Source organism: Pelophylax lessonae, assembly GCF_965119305.1.
Source record: "Pelophylax lessonae genome assembly, chromosome: 13".
Taxonomy (NCBI): Eukaryota; Metazoa; Chordata; class Amphibia; order Anura; family Ranidae; genus Pelophylax; species Pelophylax lessonae.
In genome coordinates, this window is record NC_138780.1 from 22,022,568 (window position 1) to 22,045,250 (window position 22,683).

At 43.7% G+C, this 22,683-nt stretch overlaps 1 protein-coding gene across 2 annotated transcripts in view; it reads right to left on the reverse strand.

Annotated features, from left to right (window-relative positions):
• LOC309569647 (nuclear receptor subfamily 2 group F member 5-like) overlaps positions 1-22,683 on the reverse strand; it is a 69,381-nt gene that overhangs the window by 13,091 nt on the left and 33,607 nt on the right. Inside the window, exon 2 of one of the 2 annotated variants that reach the window (XM_082275568.1) lies at positions 5,024-5,548. In XM_082275568.1, the coding sequence (XP_082131694.1) occupies positions 5,024-5,548 (525 nt within the window). Of the gene's footprint in view, positions 1-5,023; positions 5,552-22,683 lie in introns of both variants that reach the window. The other variant, XM_082275567.1, reaches the window with a different exon arrangement.

A 22,683-nucleotide genomic window follows, 5' to 3' on the forward strand; every position in this document is an offset into this window, starting at 1 on the left:
AAGTTGAAGAACCATCTCATCTTCCTCTAAAGGCAGCAGAATAATGGACTATAGCAGCCATTAGCTGAGAGCACTGATCGGATACAGATCGGCAGATATTTTTTGGTCATGTCCCTTCAACAGAAGCCGGATGTTTGGCCAGCTTCTGTTGGACATGCTGCCTTACACACGAGCCGAATGTGGCCGGTTTCTGTTGAACCGGCCAACGTACGGGGCTTAAGGATCCATCTTGGTTTGCACTCAAGTGTAAAAAAGGCATTCTGATTTAATATTTTCAATTTTGGGGTAACTCTGGCAGAGGGTGGAGAAGGCAAGGGACTCCTTTCAACTTGAGTTGAAGAGCCAAGTTGAAGAACCATCTCATCTTCCTCTAAAGGCAGTAGAATTATGGACTATAGCAGCCATTAGCTGAGAGCACTGATCGGATACCGTTCGTTAGATGTTTTTTGGTCATGCCCCTTCAACAGAAGCCGGATGTTTGGCCAGCTTCTGTTGGACATGCTGCCGCACACACGAGCCGAATGTGGCAGGGTTTCTGTTGAACCGGCCAATGACGGACGATATTCTGGCCATGTGTACGGGGCTTAGCTATCCATCTTGATTTGCACTCATGTGTAAAATAGGCATTCTGATTTAATATTTTCAATTTTGGGGTAACTCTGGCAGAGGGTGGAGAAGGCAAGGGACTCTCTTCAACTTGAGTTGAAGAGCCAAGTTGAAGAACCATCTCATCTTCCTCTAAAGGCAGCAGAATGATGGACTATAGCAGCCATTTGCTGAGAGCACTGATCGGATACCGTTCGGCAGATGTTTTTTGGTCATGCCCCTTCAACAGAAGCCGGACGTTCGGCCAGCTTCTGTTGGACATGCTGCCGTACACATGTACAATGTGGCCGGTTTCTGTTGAACCGGCCAATGACAGCCGATAGTCTGGCCAAGTGTACGGGGCGTAAGGATCCATCTTGGTTTGCACTCATGTGTAAAATAGGCATTCTGATTTAATATTGTCAATTTTGGGGTAACTCTGGCAGAGGGTGGAGAAGGCAAGGGACTCTCTTCAACTTGAGTAAGGCACAGCCATCTCATCTTCCTCTAAAGGCAGCAGAATGATGGACTGTAGGATCCAAGTAATTCTCTTGCACTCAGATGCTCTGCATAAAGCGGAGTTCCGCCCCCCCCTTAAAAAAAATTGAAAGTCAGCAGCTACAAATACTGTGGCTGCTGACTTTTAAATAGTAGAACTTACCTGTCCAGAGAACCTGCGATGTCGGCACCCGAAGCCGATTTACGTATCGGCTCTCGGGTGCCACCGCCGCCATTCAGAGTAAGGGAACCCAGCAGTGAAGTCCTTCCGGCTTCACTGCTGGTTCCCTACTGCTCATGCGCTATGTAATTGGCCCAGCGGCGGAAGAGAAAGGAGGGGGCCGAACTTCCGAGGGACAGCGCCGCGGCGCTGCCTCCCAGGAAGTTGGAAAGGGTACCTGTCAAAAACAGGTACCCGTTCCCCCCTCCCCCCTGAAAGGTGCCAACGGGGGCACCGGAGGGGGTGAGGAAGCAGATGAGCGGAGTTCCACTTTTGAGTGGAACTCCGCTTTAAGGGAAAAGACTGTGTTGGTAGTGTCTAGGTTCTTGTTGCCCTCTCAGAACCATGGGTGTCCACATATACTGGAAAACGACAAAAACAAGAGAAGGGTGCACTGACCTAGTGCAATATCATTAAACCATTTGTTGAAGAGTAAAAAAGGTATCATACATTATATACAAAATCCTAATACATTCAGGTGACCTCTAGAGAGGGGTATGGATGCCATCCGTACTGGTATGGCTGATGCGTTTTGAGAATGAACCCTCTTCATCAGAGCCACCAAATGACTCTGATGAAGAGGGTTCTCTCTTGAAACACGTCAGCCATACCAGTACGGACGCCATCCATACCCCTCTTAGCACTGGATGTATTCATGTCCTAGAGGTCACCTGAATGGATTAGGATTTTTACATGCCTATTTGTTTTTGAGTATGATGTATACCTTTTTTACTCTTCAATAAATGGTATAATGGTATTGTACAGTCAGTCAGTGTGCCCTTCTCTTCTGGTCTAATTCTGTTGGCAATCACCAGCCCCTTATGGGCAAGTGATTCGCTTTTGGCTTTTATGTATACATGTAATACATTTTTTACAGTATCTGAGTTATTGAAGTGGATCATAGCCCTCTTAACAAAGTTCCCTCTACACCAGCCCTCCTCCTACCCTGTACATGCATTGCGCTGTTTTTTTATTTTATTTTTTGTTTTCCCACCCCGCCCCATGCACGTCACTCGCCTAGGAGAATGACCTGCACAGTGCCCGCTATGCCTCCTAGGATATGCATGTCACATATCTCAGGAGGCATAGTGTTTTATTCACAAAGGAGGAGAAAGGCAGGCCTATTGGTGTGTCATCGGGTCAAAAACATCAGAAACAATATGTGGGCATGGTACCGAGCAGGGGCAGGGGGTCGAATCCTCTCAGCGGGACAACGCTGAATCTTCTAGGTGGGTGAGTATATAAAATGTGCTAAACCCAACTCCCCAAAGTGAGGGTAAAAAAGAAAAAATGAGGGTGGGGTTGGGTAAAGATAGGCTTTTAAGGAGTGTTCAAATTACAAGTGTAATTTTTAGCCTAGGCTCGGGGGGGGGGGGGGGGTTAATGTGGAGTGTGGAAAGACCTAAACATTTTACCAGGATTTTATTTTTGTCAATGATCACATTGGGAAGATTTTCCTTTACTCCTTTTATCCTCATGACCCCCCACAGAAATGAAGAGTGCACTGGTCATCGGGACAAAAAAGCACAGACCTTTCCCCAAACTGTTTTTCTGTGGAAGGATTTCCCATTACTTCCTTTCCCTACTAGGGACACATAAAGCATAAAGACCCAAGGTTCCAACCCTTTACAAAAAAAACATTTTTTTGGCAGGAACTAGGCTCTAGGAGATGGTGTAGTGCACCTGGTTCAAAAAACTGCCATGATCAAGGCTCCCAAAACAATTTGGTGGGCAAGATATGGAGGAAGTTGGCATAAAACTGATGTCCAATGGGGATAAAATTTGTAAATCAAGACCTGGCGTGTGTGAGAATACACTGAAAAGCTGCCAAGGTAATAGGGCAATATTGCTGCTATGAAACAAAATTCTCTATAGTCTCATGCTGAGTGCAACCAACGAGACCAGCCGTAGATCATTATCCTGTACACTGTCTTTCCATAATCTATGCTCCACCTGCATCTCAAATTATAGGTAGCCTTAAAACCATCATGATTCTTCATGATGATCCTTCCAAATTTCCATTTGTGTTCTCTCCCAGGACTGACTCATCTTCTTCTGAAGCCTTACTTCTGCTTACTAAGGACAAACCCTATACATTCTACCCTTGTTTGCCAGCTTCCTCAGATAAGATGGCTGTGTTTTGACCCCTGGTGCCTCTGACCCACCCTGAGCACATGGTCCTCCACCCTCCACCTACTTCTGTAAACTCCATCAATTCCAGTGTCTCTGAGATGGTAGATGGTGGGCGTCAGGTGACGTGGCTCATCTACGACTTAGTACTGTACAGTAGCAGCAGGATTAGCATAATCATATTCACTCCATAACCATCACCCTCCCAATTTTCAGCTAACCCAAAGTTTTTTTAACTAGGGTTCCATGAAACCCTAGGGTTTCTCTAGAGCACATGTGTCAAACACAAGGCCCGAGGGCCGAATCTGGCCCTCCAGTCCATTTCATGTGGCCCTCACACTTCTCCTGGAGCTGCAGTAGAGCTGCAGCCCTCCTTTGGGCCTCCTGCAGACCCTGCACTTTCTGCTTCCCAGCTCTGCCACCAGCTTCTTCCCAGCAGCAACACAAGGTAAGGGGGTGCACTTTGATGTAAGTGAGGGTGGGGGTGGACTCTTAACATCTGATGTAAGGGGTTTGGGATACTCTGGACATCTAGTATTAAAGATGCAACAGGCCCTTTGAGGGCAATCATAATGCTGATGCGGCCCTCAGTGAAGTTCAGTTTGACACCCCTGCTCTAGAGGTTGCTAGGGGTTCCTTTAGCAATGAGCAATTTCTGCCTCTCAGATAAGTTCCCACTGACACCATGTTTTTTTTTTTTTTTTTGCTATTTATAAGAGGGTAATTTTTCTCAATGACCACAAGGGTAAGGACTATTCTTCCCATTGACCATCACACTAATGTGCCATGAGTTGTAGATATAGTAATTTTTAGCAGGGGTTCCTTGAGACCAGAAAGCTATTTCAAGTGTTTCTCTGTGTTGAAAAGATAAGGAAAAGCTGAGATAACCCCTTGGAGATTGTCAAGAATGATAAATAAATAAAAAATATGCTTCAGCCTCCTCCTACTCTTTGTAAATAAGTGCTATGTTATAGGACGTGCAGTGCTACCCCAACCTATAGTTATAATTGACTTAGTTAAAACATTTAAGTAGTGCAACAAAAAAAGGCGCTGGCCTTTTCATTGGACATTTGGGACTTGTAGTAGCTATTCCAAACTTAATATACTGGATTATTTAGGGCAGACAGTTTATATCGAACATATTTATTCGATTAGTGGCATAACATTATGAATTTGTATGACTTAGGCACAGACGTCAAGGAATTAACTCATTTTTAGTTGTTGGCAGTCACAATTTTGAATTCATTACTGCGCTAATTGCGTTGACAAATTAATGGCTATTGTGTAGATTGTAAGTGCTTTGAGTCTTAAAGAACAAAAAGGAGAAAAGCAAAGGAGAGTATCCTTGCTGTACAACAACCAATCACATCGTCAATTTCCCAATGGCAGAAGAAGAATGCAAGCTTCTGGTTGGTTGCAAAAAGCAAAAAATTTGGTGAAGACCATAGATTGGCATTGGAAATTGAAGAGTATATTGCTACAACAAAAAGCTGTGATGTATGGACTTTACATAAATATGGAAAAAAAAATCTTTATGGATGGAATTTCTTTAGGTAGCAGATACGGCTATTCCTAAATATGTCTACTTACCAGGTGTAAATAACGCCACAGCCTTCAAGCAGGAGTACTCAGCAGAGTCAACGTGAAGTGCCTTCAGCTTTTCTACTTGTTCCTGAAAGACCCGAATATGGTCCATGAAAGCCACCACCCTATCAGCAGACATGGGTGAGGCATGGAGCCCAGCTGCCGCCAGCAAGGGTGCCACGTGAAGGGGCATAGAACACTGGGCGGCATTGAGGACAAAGAGCTCACTCCACGTCATACGGAGAAGGGCGACCTGGTCGGACAGCTGAAAGTCGGGAAAGAAAGGTATGTTCTTGGCCCACTCTATGGCACTGAAGAGCAAGCGGGCTGCCAACTCACAGATGTTCTCAATGCCCATGATATTGTTGGGCTGCAGGCACTGGGCTCCATAGCGGGATGTTGGGTATGGCTCTGCCCGTAGGAGCAAGGAAATAAATCCTGTTAAGTAAGAATGACCGTTGTAAGGGTCAACGTTGTTTAGCGCGTACTGGCCTGGGCTGGTCTGGGGGTGAGACATTCGTCCACGTTGAACTGCTGTGAAGGAAAAAAAAGAGAGTATTACTATTCGAGTCTGGAAGGACTTGTGCGCAAAACAAAGACAACATAAATTATTTAATGATAATCACTGTTCTATTAGCTGGCATGTATCAATGATTAAGAGTACGATTGGATTTCTGTTCTCTCTCTCCTCCAATTAGAAGGCTCCATTGGTTAGATCAGTGGTCTCCAGACTGTGGCCCAGGGGCCAGATGCGGCCATTACTTGCCTTTATCTGACCTTGGGGCACTACTCCTCCCACTGATACACTATTCTGCCAACTGACATCAACAATGGCGCACCATTTCTCCCACTGATACCAACAATGGGGTGCTATTGCTCCCAATCATTCCAACGATGGGGCACTACTCCTCCCACTGATACACTATTCTTCCAACTGACATCAACAATGGGGTACCATTTCTCCCACTGACACCAACGATTGGGTGTTATTGCTCCCAATCATACCAATGATGGGGCACTACTCCTCCAACTGATACACTATTCTGCCAACTGACATCAACAATGGGGCAGCATTTTTCCCACTGACACCAACAATGGGGTGCTATTGCTCCCAATCATTCCAACGATGGGGCACTACTCCTCCCACTGATGCACTATTCTTCCAAATGACATCAACAATGGGGCACCATTTTTCCCACTGACACCAAAAATGGGGTGCTATTGCTCCCAATCATTCCAACGATGGGGCACTACTCCTCCCACTGATACACTATTTTTCCAACTGACATCAACAATGGGGCACCGTTTTTCCCACTGACACCAACAATGGGGTGCTATTGCTCCCAATGATACTAGCGATGGGGCACTACTCCTCCAACTAATACCAAATGTGGCGATGCTTACTCCCACTGATGCCAGGAAATTCTCCACTCCTGCTGGCCTCCCTAAAGTTTGAAGGACAATAAACTGGCCCTTTGTTTAGAACGTTTGGAGACCCCTGGGTTAGATTAGGAGCACTGAGCATTGCAGTAAAGCCTGATTGGTTTATAAAGTTCTGCCCCTCCCGGTCTGAGTGAAGCTATGCCAATGACTGCAGAAGGCTGGCACATAACACTGGCAATAAAAAAAAAAACTATATGTATATAAATATATATATATATATATATATATATATATATATATATATATATTTGATTTTGTTAAAAATAAATTCCAGGTAGATATTAATAAGAAGTCATGACATTCTTTTTTGTTTAATGCATCAAATGTTAGTACCTGAATTTGGCCTAATATGACTCATATGACTCAGACTGGAAGAGGGAGACTGGAAGAGTACTCAGACTGGAAGAGGGAGGAGCAATACTGGGAGCTAATGAGGCCATAATAAGAAGAGAGAGCCAGGTGAGCAGAAAGATGACTTTTTCAGTCTCCTGCTACTTTTTTACTGCCCAATCAGCAGGAAGGGAGGTAAGTGATGACACCACCATGTTATTAACTGTAACAGTATTATTGGTATCCTGGCTACTCTTCACTACTACTCCTTCATACTGAAGGGACTGGAGAAGACAGAACAGCAGCACGAGGAACAAACCACCTAAAACAAAAGTCTATCAAGACTGAATACCTATGACCACTATTTTTTCAATGATTGTGCGGGAGGACAAAGGCTTTTTCGCCCCTTGATTACGTATCTACTACATAAGATACCTTACACCAAAGAAAAAAGAAAAAACATCCAGAATATCAATATTAAGGTGAAACAGGCTACATTGATTATCCATTCAGCAAAAGAATAGGATACCAATCCCTGCACTCAATAACCATAAGAACATTGGAAGACAACCATATAGCTGCACCATAGTGGTTCCTGCTGCGAACTCATCCAGACACAGAGAGGCTCGCAAGAATAGACAGAGAAAAATTGGTGATAACCACAAAATCCTTGAAAAAGGCTACCCAGTAGCCGAAACGCGTTGGATAAACACGCTTTGGACCTACAGTTGGATCTCTGTGAACATATTTTTCCAAGCAACAAGCCTGGAAAAAACAGAGAACAACGTCCAAAAACAAAAGTCACCCTTTTCACCTATGTCACGGATACTTTCCAAAACTTTACCTTCCTCTAAACACACTTTGGGTCTATAACCCAAACACCTATGCACTGGATATAAGTATAAGTAATTGTATCCTAACATTGTACATAAATAAACATTTTTGATTATCTTTTATAAATTGTGTTTAAACTCACTTGCCCGTAAAAGTCCCACCCCACTTCTTGGCCCGAGGCACCAAGCAATTTCCCCCACTTTTGGTTTATAAAGTTCTGCCCCTCCCGGTCTGAGTGAAGCTATGCCAATGACTGCAGAAGGCTGGCACATAACACTGGCAATAAAAAAAAAACTATATGTATATAAATATATATATATATATATATATATATATATATATATATATATATATATATATATATATTTGATTTTGTTAAAAATAAATTCCAGGTAGATATTAATAAGAAGTCATGACATTCTTTTTTGTTTAATGCATCAAATGTTAGTACCTGAATTTGGCCCTAATATGACTCATATGACTCAGACTGGAAGAGGGAGACTGGAAGAGTACTCAGACTGGAAGAGGGAGGAGCAATACTGGGAGCTAATGAGGCCATAATAAGAAGAGAGAGCCAGGTGAGCAGAAAGATGACTTTTTCAGTCTCCTGCTACTTTTTTACTGCCCAATCAGCAGGAAGGGAGGTAAGTGATGACACCACCATGTTATTAACTGTAACAGTATTATTGGTATCCTGGCTCTGCTGTGTGAGGTGGCTGTGTAATTCTAAGGACTGGATGGACAGCAATAAAAATTCTTTGGCAGGTACATATATATTTTATTTAAATATTCGCCTGGAGCTAAGCTTTAATAATTTGTAAATTAACACATTAACTACATTAAAGCAGAACTTCACTCAAAAAGTGAAGTATTGTTGGTTTGCTCCCTTTGGGGGTGAGTACCGATTTTTATTGGTACTGTCTCCCACTTCCGAAATTCTTGCCTAGGCAGGGATAATGTCTCCTGCCCCACCCCCTCCCCTCCCGCAGCCTCCTGGGACAAGTCACGTGTCCCAGGAGGCTGCAGGACCATTTAGTGCTGTGCATATGACTAGTCAGGAGCTGGGGGTGGTTCCTCACAAAGGGACAGCAAGCTCCTGTTTTCAAGATGGTGGCGCCGGGGACCCACAGTGGTAAAAAGAATTGGCTGCCAGAAGACAGCACTGGACCCCCGGAACTGGTTAGTACATGACCGAGGTTCCTCTTTAAGACAGAAAAACACACCAAAAATGTATGTAAGTGCGTTTTTCATGCGTTCCTATTAATGTATATGGAACCTGCTGCGGGAGAAAAAGTCCCTGACCCTTTAAAAAAATTGCACTAGTTGAAAACGCACAGATGTGAATGAGGCCCATAGCTAAAGGGCACCTTTACACCATCATGATCCAGTGCACTGTGGTCAGTACAGTGGCTTAGTGGTTAGCACTTCTGCCTTGCAGCAATCGGGTTATTGGTTCCAACCCCAACCACAGCACTTTCTGCATGGAGTATGTGTGTGCTCCTTGGTCTTCCATGGGTTTCTTTCCATACTTCAAAAGACATGGTGGCAGGCAGGCTAATAGGTTCTAGTATATATATATATATATATATATATATATATATATATACATACAGTATTTCACAAAAGTGAGTACACCCCTCACATCTTTGTAAATATTTTATTCTATTTTTTCATGTGACAACACTGAAGAAATGACACTTTGCTACAATGTAAAGTAGTGAGTGTACAGCTTGTATAACAGTGTAAATTTGCTGTCCCCTCAAAATAACTCAACACACAGCCATTAATGTCTAAACCGCTGGCAACAAAAGTGAGTACACCCCTAAGTGGAAATATCCAAATTGGGCCCTATTAGCCATTTTCATACCCCGATGTCATGTGACTCGTTAGTGTTACAAGGTCTCAGGTGTGAATGGGGAGCAGGTGTGTTAAATTTGATGTTATCACTCTCACTCTCTCATACTGGTCACTGGAAATGTCTTGCCTACATATAAGCATGGTGGTGGGAGTGTCGTGGTCTGGGGCTGCATGAGTGCTGCTGGCACTGGGGAGCTACAGTTCATTGAGGGAACCATGAATGCCAACATGTACTGTGATATACTGAAGCAGAGCATGATCCCCTCCCTCCATAAACTGGGCCACAGGGCAGTATTCCAACATGATAATGACCCCAAACACACCTCCAAGATGACCACTGCCTTTGCTAAAGAAGCTGAGGGTAAAGGTGATGGACTGGCCAAGCATATCTCCAGACCTAAACCCTATTGAGCATCTGTGGGGCATCCTTAAACGAAAGGTGGAGGAGCGCAAGGTCTCTAACATCCACCAGCTCCGTGATATCGTCATGGAGGAGTGGAAGAGGACCCCAGTGGAAACCTGTGAAGCTCTGGTGATCTCCATGCCCAGGAGGGTTAAGGCAGTGTTGGAAAATAATGGTGGCTACACAAAATATTGACACTTTGGGCCCAATTTGGACATTTTCACTTAGTGGTGTACTCACTTTTGTTGCCAGTGGTTTAGACATTAATGGCTGTGTGTTGAGTTATTTTGAGGGGACAGCAAATTTACACTGTTATACAAGCTGTACACTCACTACTTTACATTGTAGCAAAGTGTCATTTCTTCAGTGTTGTCACATGAAAAAATAGAATAAAATATTTACAAAAATGTGAGGGGTGTACTCACTTTTGTGAGATACTGTATGTATGTGAGATAGGGGCCTTAGATTGTAAGCTCCTTGGGGGCAGGGACTCACAAATGTACAATACCGTATTTGTAAAGTGCTACATTAAAGTGATTGTTAAGGATCACATTTTATTTTATTTACTGGGGATTTACTATGGGAGATTTATAATGATTTATAATTACTATGAGATTTACCATGATTTATAATTTTATATTGTTTTAAATGATTTATCATTTTAATAATTTTATAATTGCTATGAAATTGATTATGATTTATAATGATTGATTTACTATGGGAGATTGATAATATGTAATGCCATACCTTGGGGGAGATTTACTCAGGATTTACTATGGGAGATTTATAATGATTGATTTACTATGGGAGATTTATAATGATTTATAATTGTATATTGATTTATATGATTTATAATGTTAATACTTTTATAATTACTATGAGATTTACTATGATTTAAAATGATTGATTTACTCGGGATGAGATGTAATATGATTTATAATTTTATATTGATTTAAATGATTTAGGATTTTAATAATTTTATAATTACTATGAGATTTACTATGATTTAAAATGATTGATTTACTATGGGAGATTGATAATGTGTAATGCCATACCTTGGGGGAGATTTACTCGGGATTTACTATGGAAGATTTAATGATTGATTTACTATGGGAGATTTATAATGATTAATTTACTATGGGAGATTTATAATGACTTATATTAATTACCATGGGATTTACTATGATTTATCATTTTGGATTCATTTATATGATTTATAATTGTAATACTTTTATAATTACTATGAGATTTACTATAATTTATAATGATTGATTTACTATGGGAGATTGATAATATGTAATGTCATACCTTGGGGGAGATTTACTCAGGATTTACTATGGGAGATTTATAATGATTGATTTACTATGGGAGATTTATAATAAATTATAATTACTATGAGATTTAATATGATTTATAATTTTATATTGTTTTAAATTATTTATCATTTTAATAGTTGTATAATTACTATGAGAGTTACTATGATTTATGTTGATGGGAGAGGTTTACCCCTTGGGGGAGGTTTACTCAGGATTTACTATGGGAGATTTCTAATGATTTATAAATACTATGAGATTTACTATGATTTATAATTTTATATTGATTTAATTGATTTATAATTTTAATCATTTTAGAAATTACTATGAGAATTTACTATGATTTATCATTTTATACTGATTTATATGATTTACAATTTTAATAATTTGATACTATGAGATTACTATGATATTTACTATGATTTATAATGATTGGTTTACTATGGGAAATTTATAATGATTTATAATTACTATGAGATTTACTATGATTTATAATTTTATATTGATTTAAATTATTTATAATTTTAATAATTTTAGAAATTACTATGATAATTTACTATGATTTATCATTTTATACTAATTTATATGATTTACAATTTTAATAATTTTATAATTACTATGAGATTTACTATGATTTATAATGATTGATTTATTATGGGAGATTTATAATGTGTAACGCCATACCTTGGGGGAGATTTACTTGGGATTTACTATGGGAGATTTACAATGTTTTATAAATACTATGAGATTTAGTATGATTTCTAATTTTATATTGATTTATATGATTTCTAATTTTAATAACTTTAGAAATGACTATGAGATTTAGGATGATTTCTAATTTTTTATTGATTTAAATGATTTAGAATTTTATAATTACTATGACATTTATTATGATTTATAATGATTGATTTACTATGGGAGATTTATAATGTGTAACGCCATACCTTGGGGGAGATTTACTCTGGATTTACTATGGGAGATTTATAATGATTGATTTACTATGGGAGATTTATAATTACTATGAGATTTGCTATGATTTATAATTTTATATTGATTTAAATGATTTATAATTTTATATTGATTTAAATGATTTATAATTTTAATAATTACTATGAGATTTAGTATGATTTAAAATGATTGATTTACTATGGGTGATTTATAATGTGTAACGCCATACCTTGGGGGGGATTTACTAAAACTGGTCCACACAGAATCTGGTGCAGCTGTGCATAGTAGCCAATCAGCTTCTAACTTCAGCTTGTTCAATGAAGGTGGCAATAAAACCTGGAAGCTGATTGGTTACTATGCGACCAATTAGTTAACCCCCTTGCGTTGCTTCTGAAAAAATTATGCATACTATGTTTTATTCTCGTTTTTTGCATTCATTTAAATGAGCTGCCTTAAAGTAATAGGTTTAAAATCTAATCCACAAGGAACTGACACTTCGTATTTATTTTCACCATAAACCACAGCCCCCGATGATTACCCCGGCCAGCTATGCACTCCCCCACATGTTTAAGCCACCACAAGCTAAATTCAGAGCTTCTAGAGAAAGGCGACATTTCGTAACCGGCCCGTAAAAGTGCGTTTTTTTTTTTTTTTAATGTAAGTTCTTTGCCATATGCATTGACGTAACATGTACCCAGCACAGAGATCATCACATGACCTCCTAAAGCCCTAGAATCCTGTGACGGGAAACAATGACTGCTTCTCCCTAATGACCCGAACACATGAACGCAGTTCCCAAAAGATAAAACCACATCGATAATAACGGGAATACTGATAACTTGCTGAGGATTAACACTACCTTTTCCAAAAAAAAAAAGAGAAAAAAAAACTAAAACACAGATCATAAAGTTTATTTCACTAAAAAAAAAAAAAAAAAACGGAAACGAACCTAACTACCTAAAGCCAAAATTTTAGGTTTAGGATAAAGTGGGCAATAGATAAAACCCATGGCATGCCCCCCCCCCTTTTGGTTGAACTATTTTCTTTTTTTTAAAGAGGAAGTAAACCCTCCTCTACAACTTGTACCTATAGGCAAGCCTATGATAAGGCTTACCTATAGGTACTGTAAATATCTCCTAAACATGTACCGTTTAGGAGATATTTACCTTACATGTCGCCAGTGACGTCACTGGCGCATGCGCTCTGAAGGAACGGCCGATCGTGCCGTTCCTTCAGAGCCCCGTGCCGTGACTGTCGGCTCCCGCGCGCCTGCGCGGGAGTGACGTCACCGCGGCTCCGGCCAATCAGATGGCCGGATGCCGCGATCCCGGAAGACGGGCGACTAGACATGTCGCCCGTCATAGAGGTGAGTGAGCGGCACGGCGGGGGCTCGTTCTGAGGTAAGTATTGCATAATGAGCTAATATGCGATGCATACTAGCTCATTATGTCTTTCTTTTGCAGGGTGTAAGAAAAAAAAAAAAATTTATACGAGTTTACAACCTCTTTAACCAGACTAACTACATTTTTTTTTCGGGGGGGGGGGGGGGGGGTATTAAACCCAAAAGCAAACATTTATTATGTTTTTTTTCCTCTTTTCTGTGCCCTTTTCCCAATTTTCTCAACTGTGTTTTGGAATGTTAGGATAAATCAATTTATATACAGATTTACCCTTACACATTTAGAGATCCTTAACAATCACTTTAATGTAGCACTTTACATATATTGTACATTCACGAGTCCCTGCCCCCAAGGAGCTTACAATCGAAGGCCCCTATCTCACATACATACAGTATCTAACAAAAGTGAGTACACCCCTCACATTTTTGTAAATATTTTATTCTATCTTTTCATGTGACAACACTGAAGAAATGACACTTTGCTACAATGTAAAGTAGTGAGTGTACAGCTTGTATAACAGTGTAAATTTGCTGTCCCCTCAAAATAACTCAACACAGCCATTAATGTCTAAACCGCTGGCAACAAAAGTGAGTACACCACTAAGTGAAAATGTCCAAATTGGGCCCAATTAGCAATTTTCCCTCCCCAGTGTCATGTGACTCTTTAGTGTTACAAGGTCTCAGGTATGAATGGGGAGAAGGTGTGTTAAATTTGGTGTTATCGCTCTCACTTTTTCATACTAGGCACTGGACGTTTCACATGGTACCTCATGGCAAAGAACTCTCTGAGAATCTACAAAAAATAATTGGTTCTCTACATAAAGATGACCTAGTCTATAAGAAGATTGCCAAGATCCTGAAACTGAGCAGCAACACGGTGGCCAAGACCATACAGAGGTTTAACAGGACAGGTTCCTCTCAGCACAGGCCTCGCTATGGTCGACCATAGAGGTTGAGTGCACGTGCTCAGCGTCATATCCAGAGGTTGTCTTTGGGAAATAGACGTATGATCGCTGCAGAGGTTGAAGTGGTGGGGGGTCAGCCTGTCAGTGCTCAGACCATACGCCGCACACTGCATCAAATTGGTCTGCAAGGCTGTCATCCCAGAAGGAAGCCTCTTCTAAAGATGATGCACAAGAAAGTCCGCAAACAGTTTGCTGAAGACAAGCAGACTAAGGACATGGATTACTGGAACAATGTCCTGTGGTCTGATGAGACCAAGATAAACTTATTTGGTTCAGATGGTGTCAAGCGTGTGTGGTGGCAACCAGGTGAGGAGTACAAAGACAAGTGTGTCTTCCCTACAGTCAAGCATGGTGGTGGGAGTGTCATGGTCTGGGGCTGCATGAGTGCTGCCGGCACTGGGGAGCTACAGTTCATTGAGGGAACCATGAATGCCAACATGTACTGTGACATACTGAAGCAGAGCATGATCCCCTCCCTTCAGAGACTGGGCCACTGGGCAGTATTCCAACATGATAACGACCCCAAACACACCTCTGAGATGACCACTGCCTTGCTAAAGAAGCTGAGGGTAAAGGTGATGGACTGGCCAAGCATGTCTCCAGACCTAAGCCCTATTGAGCATCTGTGGGGCATCCTCAAATGGAAAGTGGAGGAGCGCAAGGTCTCTAACATCCACCAGCTCCGTGATGTCGTCATGGAGGAGTAGAAGAGGACTCCAGTGGCAACCTGTGAAGCTCTGGTGAACTCCATGCCCAAGAGGGTTAAGGCAGTGCTGGAAAATAATGGTGGGCACACAAATTATTGACACTTCGTGTCCAATTCAGACATTTTCACTTCTCAAACGGAAGGTGGAGGAGCGCAAAGTCTCTAACATCCACCAGCTCGGTGATGTAGTCATGGAGGAGTGGAAGAGGACTCCAGTGGCAACCTGTGAAGCTCTGGTGAACTCCATGCCCAAGAGGGTTAAGGCAATGCTGGAAAATAATGGTTTATCCTAATGTACACACTTGCAGCTGTGTATATTTGTGCAGAGGGGGAGGATTCCACACATTCCAGGTTCCGTTTTTTTTTTCGTTCGACCCACTATCGTAGTTTGTCGCCATTTCACAAGCGTGCACAATTTTAAAGCGTGACGTGTTAGGTATCTATTTACTCATCGTAACATCATCTTTCACAATATACAAAAAAATTGTGTTTTGTTCTTTTTAATTTATTAAAATTTTAATTTCCCAAAAAAAAAAAATGACTGCCATTTTATTCCCTAGGGTCTCTGCTAAAATTATATATAATTTTTGGGGGTTCTAATTAGTTTTCTAGCAAATAAACACCAATTTTTAAATATATGGGAGAAATGTCAGAATTGGCCCGGTTGGCAAGTGGTTAAAGCATATGTAAAATCTAACAGTAAACTTTTCATATTTGCTCCCTTTTGCTGACTGTTATCAGTTACATTGTTCCTGGTTCTGTCTGTAATCTACAGAATCCCTGTTTCTGAGAAAAGAAGAGGGGGAGGTGTTCTGTAGTCCTAACGCTAAGCCCGGTAAGCCCTATAGCCCTAAAGTGGAGTACAAGCACATTTTTCGTCATTCAACAAACAGGTTGAATGAGGAAAAAAAAAAACTTCACAGATCCCGGCATCAACTCAAGTGATGCCGATGCAGGGATCTCCTTGTAACCACCTTTTAACCGGCAGTAAGGCACGCAGTTGCGGCACGTGGGTGGAGACATTTTGAGGTTAAAGTGATTCTAAAGGTTTGAGTTGTGTAGATGTGGATACAATTACAAAGGATTTTGCAGTGTACCCAAAATGCCTCCAATCACAGCTGATCACATGTAAACAAGGAAATGCTGGTTATCTGACAGCGTGAGAGGAGATGAGAGCCGATCAGTGGCATTTCTTCACAGGGGAGACCTGCACAGATAATCAGGACGCTGATTGTCAGTGCAGCCCCAACAGTGCCCAGCAGTGATGCCAGTCAATGCCCAGCAGCAATGCTAATCAGTGTCCATCAGTGATGCCACACAGTACCCATCAGTGATGCCAATTGGTGCCCATCAGTGATGCCAATCAGAGCTGCCTTTCAGTGCCCATTAGTGCCTGCTCATCAGTGCTGCCCATCAGTGCCACCTATCAGTGCTCATCAGTGCTTATCAGTGCTGCATATCAGTGCCTCCTCATCAGTGCCCTTCAGTGCTATCTCATCAGTGCAGCCTATCAGTGCCCATCAGTGCTACTTATCAGTGCCGTCTACCAGTGCTTGTCAGTGCTGCCTACCAGTGCTGCATATCAGTGCCTTCTCATTAGTGCCACTTTATCAGTGCCTATCAGTGCTACCAATCAGTGCCACCAATCAGTGCCACCTTTCAGTGCCCATCAGTGCTGCCTATCAGTGCTCATCAGTGCTGCATATCAGTGCCTCCTCATCAGCGCACGTCAGTAAAGGAGAAAAATTACTTATTTACAAAATCTTCTAACAGAAATGAAGAAAAACGTTTGGGTACAGCGTTGCACGACCCCGCAATTGTCATTCAAATTGCGACAGTCCTGAAAGCTGAAAATTGGCCTGGGCAGGAAGGGGGTGAAAGTGCCCGGTAATTGGGGGAGGGAAGGAAGAGGGTAAAAGTGTCTGGTATTGGGGAGGGCAGGAAGAGGGTGGAAGTGCCTGGTATTGGGGAGGGCAGGAAGAGGGTGAAAGTGCCTGGTATTGGGGAGGGCAGGAAGGGGGTGAAAGTGCCTGGTATTGGGGAGGGCAGGAGGGGGGTGAAAGTGCCCGGTATTGAGGGAGGGCAGGAAGGGGGTGAAAGTGCCGAGGATTGGGGAGGGCAGGAAGAGGGTAAAAGTGCCCGGTATTGGGGTAGGGCAGGAAGAGGGTAAAAGTGCCCAGTATTGGGGAGGGAAGGAGGGGGGTGAAAGTGCCCGGTATTGGGGGAGGGCAGGAAGAGGGTGAAAGTGCTGGTATTGGGAGGGCAGGAAGGGGGTGAACGTGCCCACTATTGGGGAGGGCAGGAGGGGGGTGAAAGTGCCTGGTATTGAGGGAGGGCAGGAAGGGGGTGAAAGTGCCGAGGATTGGGGAGGGCAGGAAGAGGGTAAAAGTGCCAGTATTGGGGGAGGGCAGGAAGAGGGTAAAAGTGCCCAGTATTGGGGAGGGCAGGAGGGGGGTGAAAGTGCCCGGTATTGGGGGAGGGCAGGAAGAGGGTGAAAGTGCTGGTATTGGGGGGGGCAGGAAGGGGGTGAACGTGCCCGTTATTGGGGGGGCAGGAAGGGGTGAAAGTGCCCAGTATTGGGGGAGGGCAGGAAGGGGGTGAAAGTGCCTGGCATTGGAGGAGGGCAAGAAGGGGGTAAAAGTGCCCGGTACTGGGGAGGGCAGGAAGAGAATGAAAGTGCCTGGTATTGGGGAGGGCAGGAAGGGGGTGAAAGTGCCTGGTATTGGGGGAGGGCAGGAAGAGGGTAAAAGTGCCCAGTATTGGGGAGGGCAGGAGGGGGGTGAAAGTGCCTGGCATTGGGGAAGGGCAGGAAGGGGGTGAAAGTGTCCGGTATTGGGGGAGGGCAGGAAGGGGGTGAAGTACCTGGTATTGGGGGAAGGCAAGAAGAGGGTGAAAGTGCCCGGTATTGGGGGAGGGCAGGAAGGGGGTGAAAGTGCCGGTATTGGGAAGGGCAGGAAGGGGGTAAAAGTGCCAGTATTTTGGAGGGCAGGAAGGGGGTGAAAGTGCCCGGTACTAGGGAGAGCAGGAAGGGGGTGAACATGCCCAGTATTGGGGGTGCAGGAAGGTGGTGAAATTGCCCGGTATAGAAGTTGTTAAATAAGGATCTATCCAGTGTAGCTGAGTAATGAAGCCAGTACGGAATGCCTTTGGCGGAAACACATAATGAGCTCAGTGTGCTGCATTGTCTCCAAAGTTGAGAAGTTCATTATTATTTTACAACTTGTATTACAACTTCCCTCGAGTCATCTGTATGACTGCGCTCCACAGGACTGCCAATGTGTAAATGTCATGTACAAGGCCTGAAATGCCATTACAGCTCCGCGTTTTAAAGTATAAAAAAATAGCAGCTGTTCTTCCATACCAGGAACATTACTCCAGACGACGTATGAAATTTTCAGATCCTATAGACAATGGCCTCTGACATCTAATCCTCGGCCTCCCTGGATTTCTTCCCTACAAAACTTCCCTTCTAATAGAGAATAGCAAATGAGGTTTCCTACACACTGTCCATTTAATGCAATGGTGCGGAACACTGCAATGGCCAGTCATTCTAGGGTGGTGCGTGTATATCCGATCATCCCAGGGTGGTGTGTGTATTCCCCATCATACCAGAGTGGTGCATGTATTCCCCATCATACCAGGGTGGTGCGTGTATGTCCCATCATCCCAGAGTGGTGCGTGTATTCCCCATCATACCAGGGTGGTGCTTGTATGTCCGATCATCCCAGAGTAGTGTGTGTATTACCTATCATACCAGAGTGGTGCATGTATGCACCATCATACCAGGGTGCTGTGTGTATTCCCCATCATACCTGGGTGCTGTGTGTATTCCCCATCATACCAGAGTGGTTCGTGTATGTCCGATCATCCCAGGGTGGTGCATGTATTCCCCATCATACCAGAGTGGTGCGTGTATGCTCCATCATACCAGGGTGGTTCGTGTATGTCCGATCATTCCAGGGTGGTGCATGTATGCCCGATCATCCCAGAGCGGTGCATGTATTCCCCATCCTACCAGGGTGGTGTGTGTATGTCAGATCATCCCAGATTGGTGGATGTATTCCTCATAATACCAGGGTGGTGTGTGTATGTCCCATTATACCAGGGTGGCAGGTGTATGCACCATCATACCAGGGTGCTGTGTGTATTCCCCATCATACCAGGGTGCTGTGTGTATTCCCCATCATACCAGAGTGGTTCGTGTATGTCCGATCATCCCAGGGTGGTGCGTGTATTCCCCATCATACCAGAGTGGTGCGTGTATGCTCCATCATACCAGGGTGGTTCGTGTATGTTCGATCATTCCAGGGTGGTGCATGCATGTCCGATCATCCTAGAGTGGTGAGTGGATTCCCCATAATACCAGGGTGGTGCGTGTATGTCTGATCATCCCAGGGCAGTGCATGTATACCTGATCATCCGAGGGTGGTGTGTGTATGTCCCATTATACCAGGGTGGTGTGTGTATGTCCCATCATACCAGGGTTGTAGGTGTATGCCCAATTATCCCAGGGTGGTGCATGTATGACCAATCACCCCAGGGTGGTGCATGTATGCCCCATCATACCAGGGTGGTGTGTGTGAGTGTGTATGCCCAATCATCCCAGAGAGGTGCGTGTATGCCCGATCATCCAAGGGTGATGCGTGTATGTCCGATCATACCGGGGTGGTAGGTGTATGCCCGATTATCCCAGGGTGGTGCGTGTATGCCCGATTATCCCAGGGTGGTGCGTGTATGCCACATCATCCCAAGATGGTGCGTGTATGCCTAATCATCCCAGGGTGGTGCGTGTATGCCTGATTATCCCAGGGTGGTGCGTGTATGTCTGATCATCCCAAGATGGTGCATGTATGCCCGGTCATCCCAGGGTGGTGCATGTATGAACTGCCCTTTTACCTCTATGGAAGAACAACAGGTCACACATCTTCTCTGCAATGTGCTTGACACAATAGGTATGGGTGGTGACCTGGACCCAAAGGCAAATATTATCTGGTGTAATTTCTAGTGTGAAAGTGGGACTAAACCCAATGATTTAAACAGTTTCCAAGAACAAAGCTGGATGCGCCACTCAACCTAGAGGAGAAATTCTTCCCTTTGTTCCTAGGAGACGGGGCGCTGCCATTTCCCTATATACATCCAAGAAATTGCGTGCAATAGAGTGAGATGGACGCCGCTCTCCCAACCAAGCTAACTGAAGCTAAGGGATGGCCTCAGCCTATGTTTCTCCACAAACCACACACCTGACACGTTTCGTCCTAACCACCAGGGCTTAGTCGTAAAGACATGGGCTCAAGCGTGGTGGGGCAAAATGCATTAGGGGGTGTGGGTTGCAGAGAAGTGCAGCCCGAGGCCATTCCTTACCTTCACCTTACATGGGTTGGTTGGGAGAGCGGCGTCCATCTCACTCCATTGCACGGCGTTTCCAAAAAAAGTTACATTCAAGGTGTGGAGGTGGGAGCTTCCTTGGCTGTAAGGATAGGAGGGTTTAGTTCCACTTTGCCAAAATAGTTACATTCAAGGCGTGGAGGTGGGAGCTTCCTTAGCTGTAAGGATAGGAGGGTTTAGTTCCACGTTCCCAAAACAGTTACATTCAAGGTGTAGAGTTGGGAGCTTCCTTGGCTGTAAGGATAGGAGGGGTTAGTTCCACGTTCCCAAAACAGTTACATTAAAGGCGCGGAGGTGGGAGCTTCCTTGGCTGTAAGGATAGGCGGGTTTAGTTCCACTTTACCAAAACAGTTACATTAAAGGCGTGGAGGTGGGAGCTCCCTTGGCTGTAAGGATAAGAGGGTTTAGTTCCACGTTCCCAAAACAGTTACATTAAAGGCGCGGAGGTGGGAGCTTCCTTGGCTGTAAGGATAGGCGGATTTAGTTCCACTTTACCAAAACAGTTACATTAAAGGCGTGGAGGTGGGAGCTCCCTTGGCTGTAAGGATAAGAGGGTTTAGTTCCACGTTCCCAAAACAGTTACATTCAAGGCCTGGAGGTGGGAGCTTCCTTGGCTGTAAGGATAAGAGGGTTTAGTTCTACTTTCCCAAAATAGTTACATTCAAGGCGTAGAGGTGGGAGCCTCCTTGGCTGTAAGGATAAGAGGGTTTAGTTCCACGTTCCCAAAACAGTTGCATTAAAGGCGTTGAGGTGGGAGCTTCCTTGGCTGTAAGGATAAGAGGGTTTAGTTCCACGTTCCCAAAACAGTTACATTCAAGGCGTGAAGGTGGGAGCTTCCTTAGCTGTAAGGATAGGAGGGTTTAGTTCCACTTTCCCAAAACGGTTTCATTCAAGGCTTGCCATTAATGATAACTGTCACAGTTGCTTATGATCTCAACTGAACCGTCAAGCCATCAAATGGCTGGTGTCACAACTGATCATATATAAAACACTGTGGTAACTAAGGATCAAACAGAGGGTATGGTGGCAGCTTCCTTGGCTATAAGGATAGGAGGGTTTAGTTTCACTTTCCCAAAACAGTTTAATTCAAGGCTTCCCATAAATGATAACTGTCACAGTTGCTTGTGATCTCAACCGAACCGTCAAGAAATCAAATGTCTGGTGTTATAACTGATCACATGTACAGCACCATGGCAACTAAAGATCAAACAGAGGCTAAGATGGCAGTTTCCTTTGCTGTAAAGTATAGGGGGGTTTAGATCCACTTTAGGGGCCAGTTCTGTTGCATTTCCCCCCCCTCTTTTTTCTTCAGCTTAAAGCGGAGTTCCGGCCACAAAACCGACATAACCGATTTTGTGGCCATCCGCTTGCTTTTCCTCACCTGAAACAGAATTGGATAGTTAGGATATTTTTTTTTTTTTACTTACCTTGTAATTGTAGAAATAAATACTCACCTGTCTTCCACTTCCCCCCTCGGCGGCCGCTGCCCGCGCCGTCACTTCCGGTTTGCAATGATTCCTGGGAGCTGAACGTCATCGCTCTCAGGAATCAATGCGACGGCACCGGCCCCGCTCGTCACTTCCGGTGCGACGCCGCATTCCCTGCTAAACAGCTTCTGGGCATGCCCAGAAGTTGTGGAGGAATGCGGCGCCGCACCGGAAGTGACGAGAGGGGCCAGTGAAGGCGCATTCTGGGAGAAGAAGACGCGGAAGAGGACGCAGAAGAGGATCGCGCTGGCTTCAGCTGCCCACAACAGAGATGGCAACGCTGGAGAAGAAATTTTAAAAGTGAGTATTTCTTCTTGCAGGTAAGTGCGAACCGGGACAGATCCGAGGCTAGCCATTGTGGAATGTACTAGCCCTGACTGTCCTGGGGGTACGTTCACTGAAAAAATGTTTTTGTGCCGCTTTAAATAAAGGCCAGTTCACACTACATGCAGTCCAGTGCATTTTTTTTCGTCTGCATCAAAAACGCATGGATAGTAGATTATTTGGTTTTCATTATAGTAAGAACAGGGTGCAGCGCCGGTACTAATGATGTTCAGTCCAATAAAGGAATGTCCATATACAATAGAATTGTAACA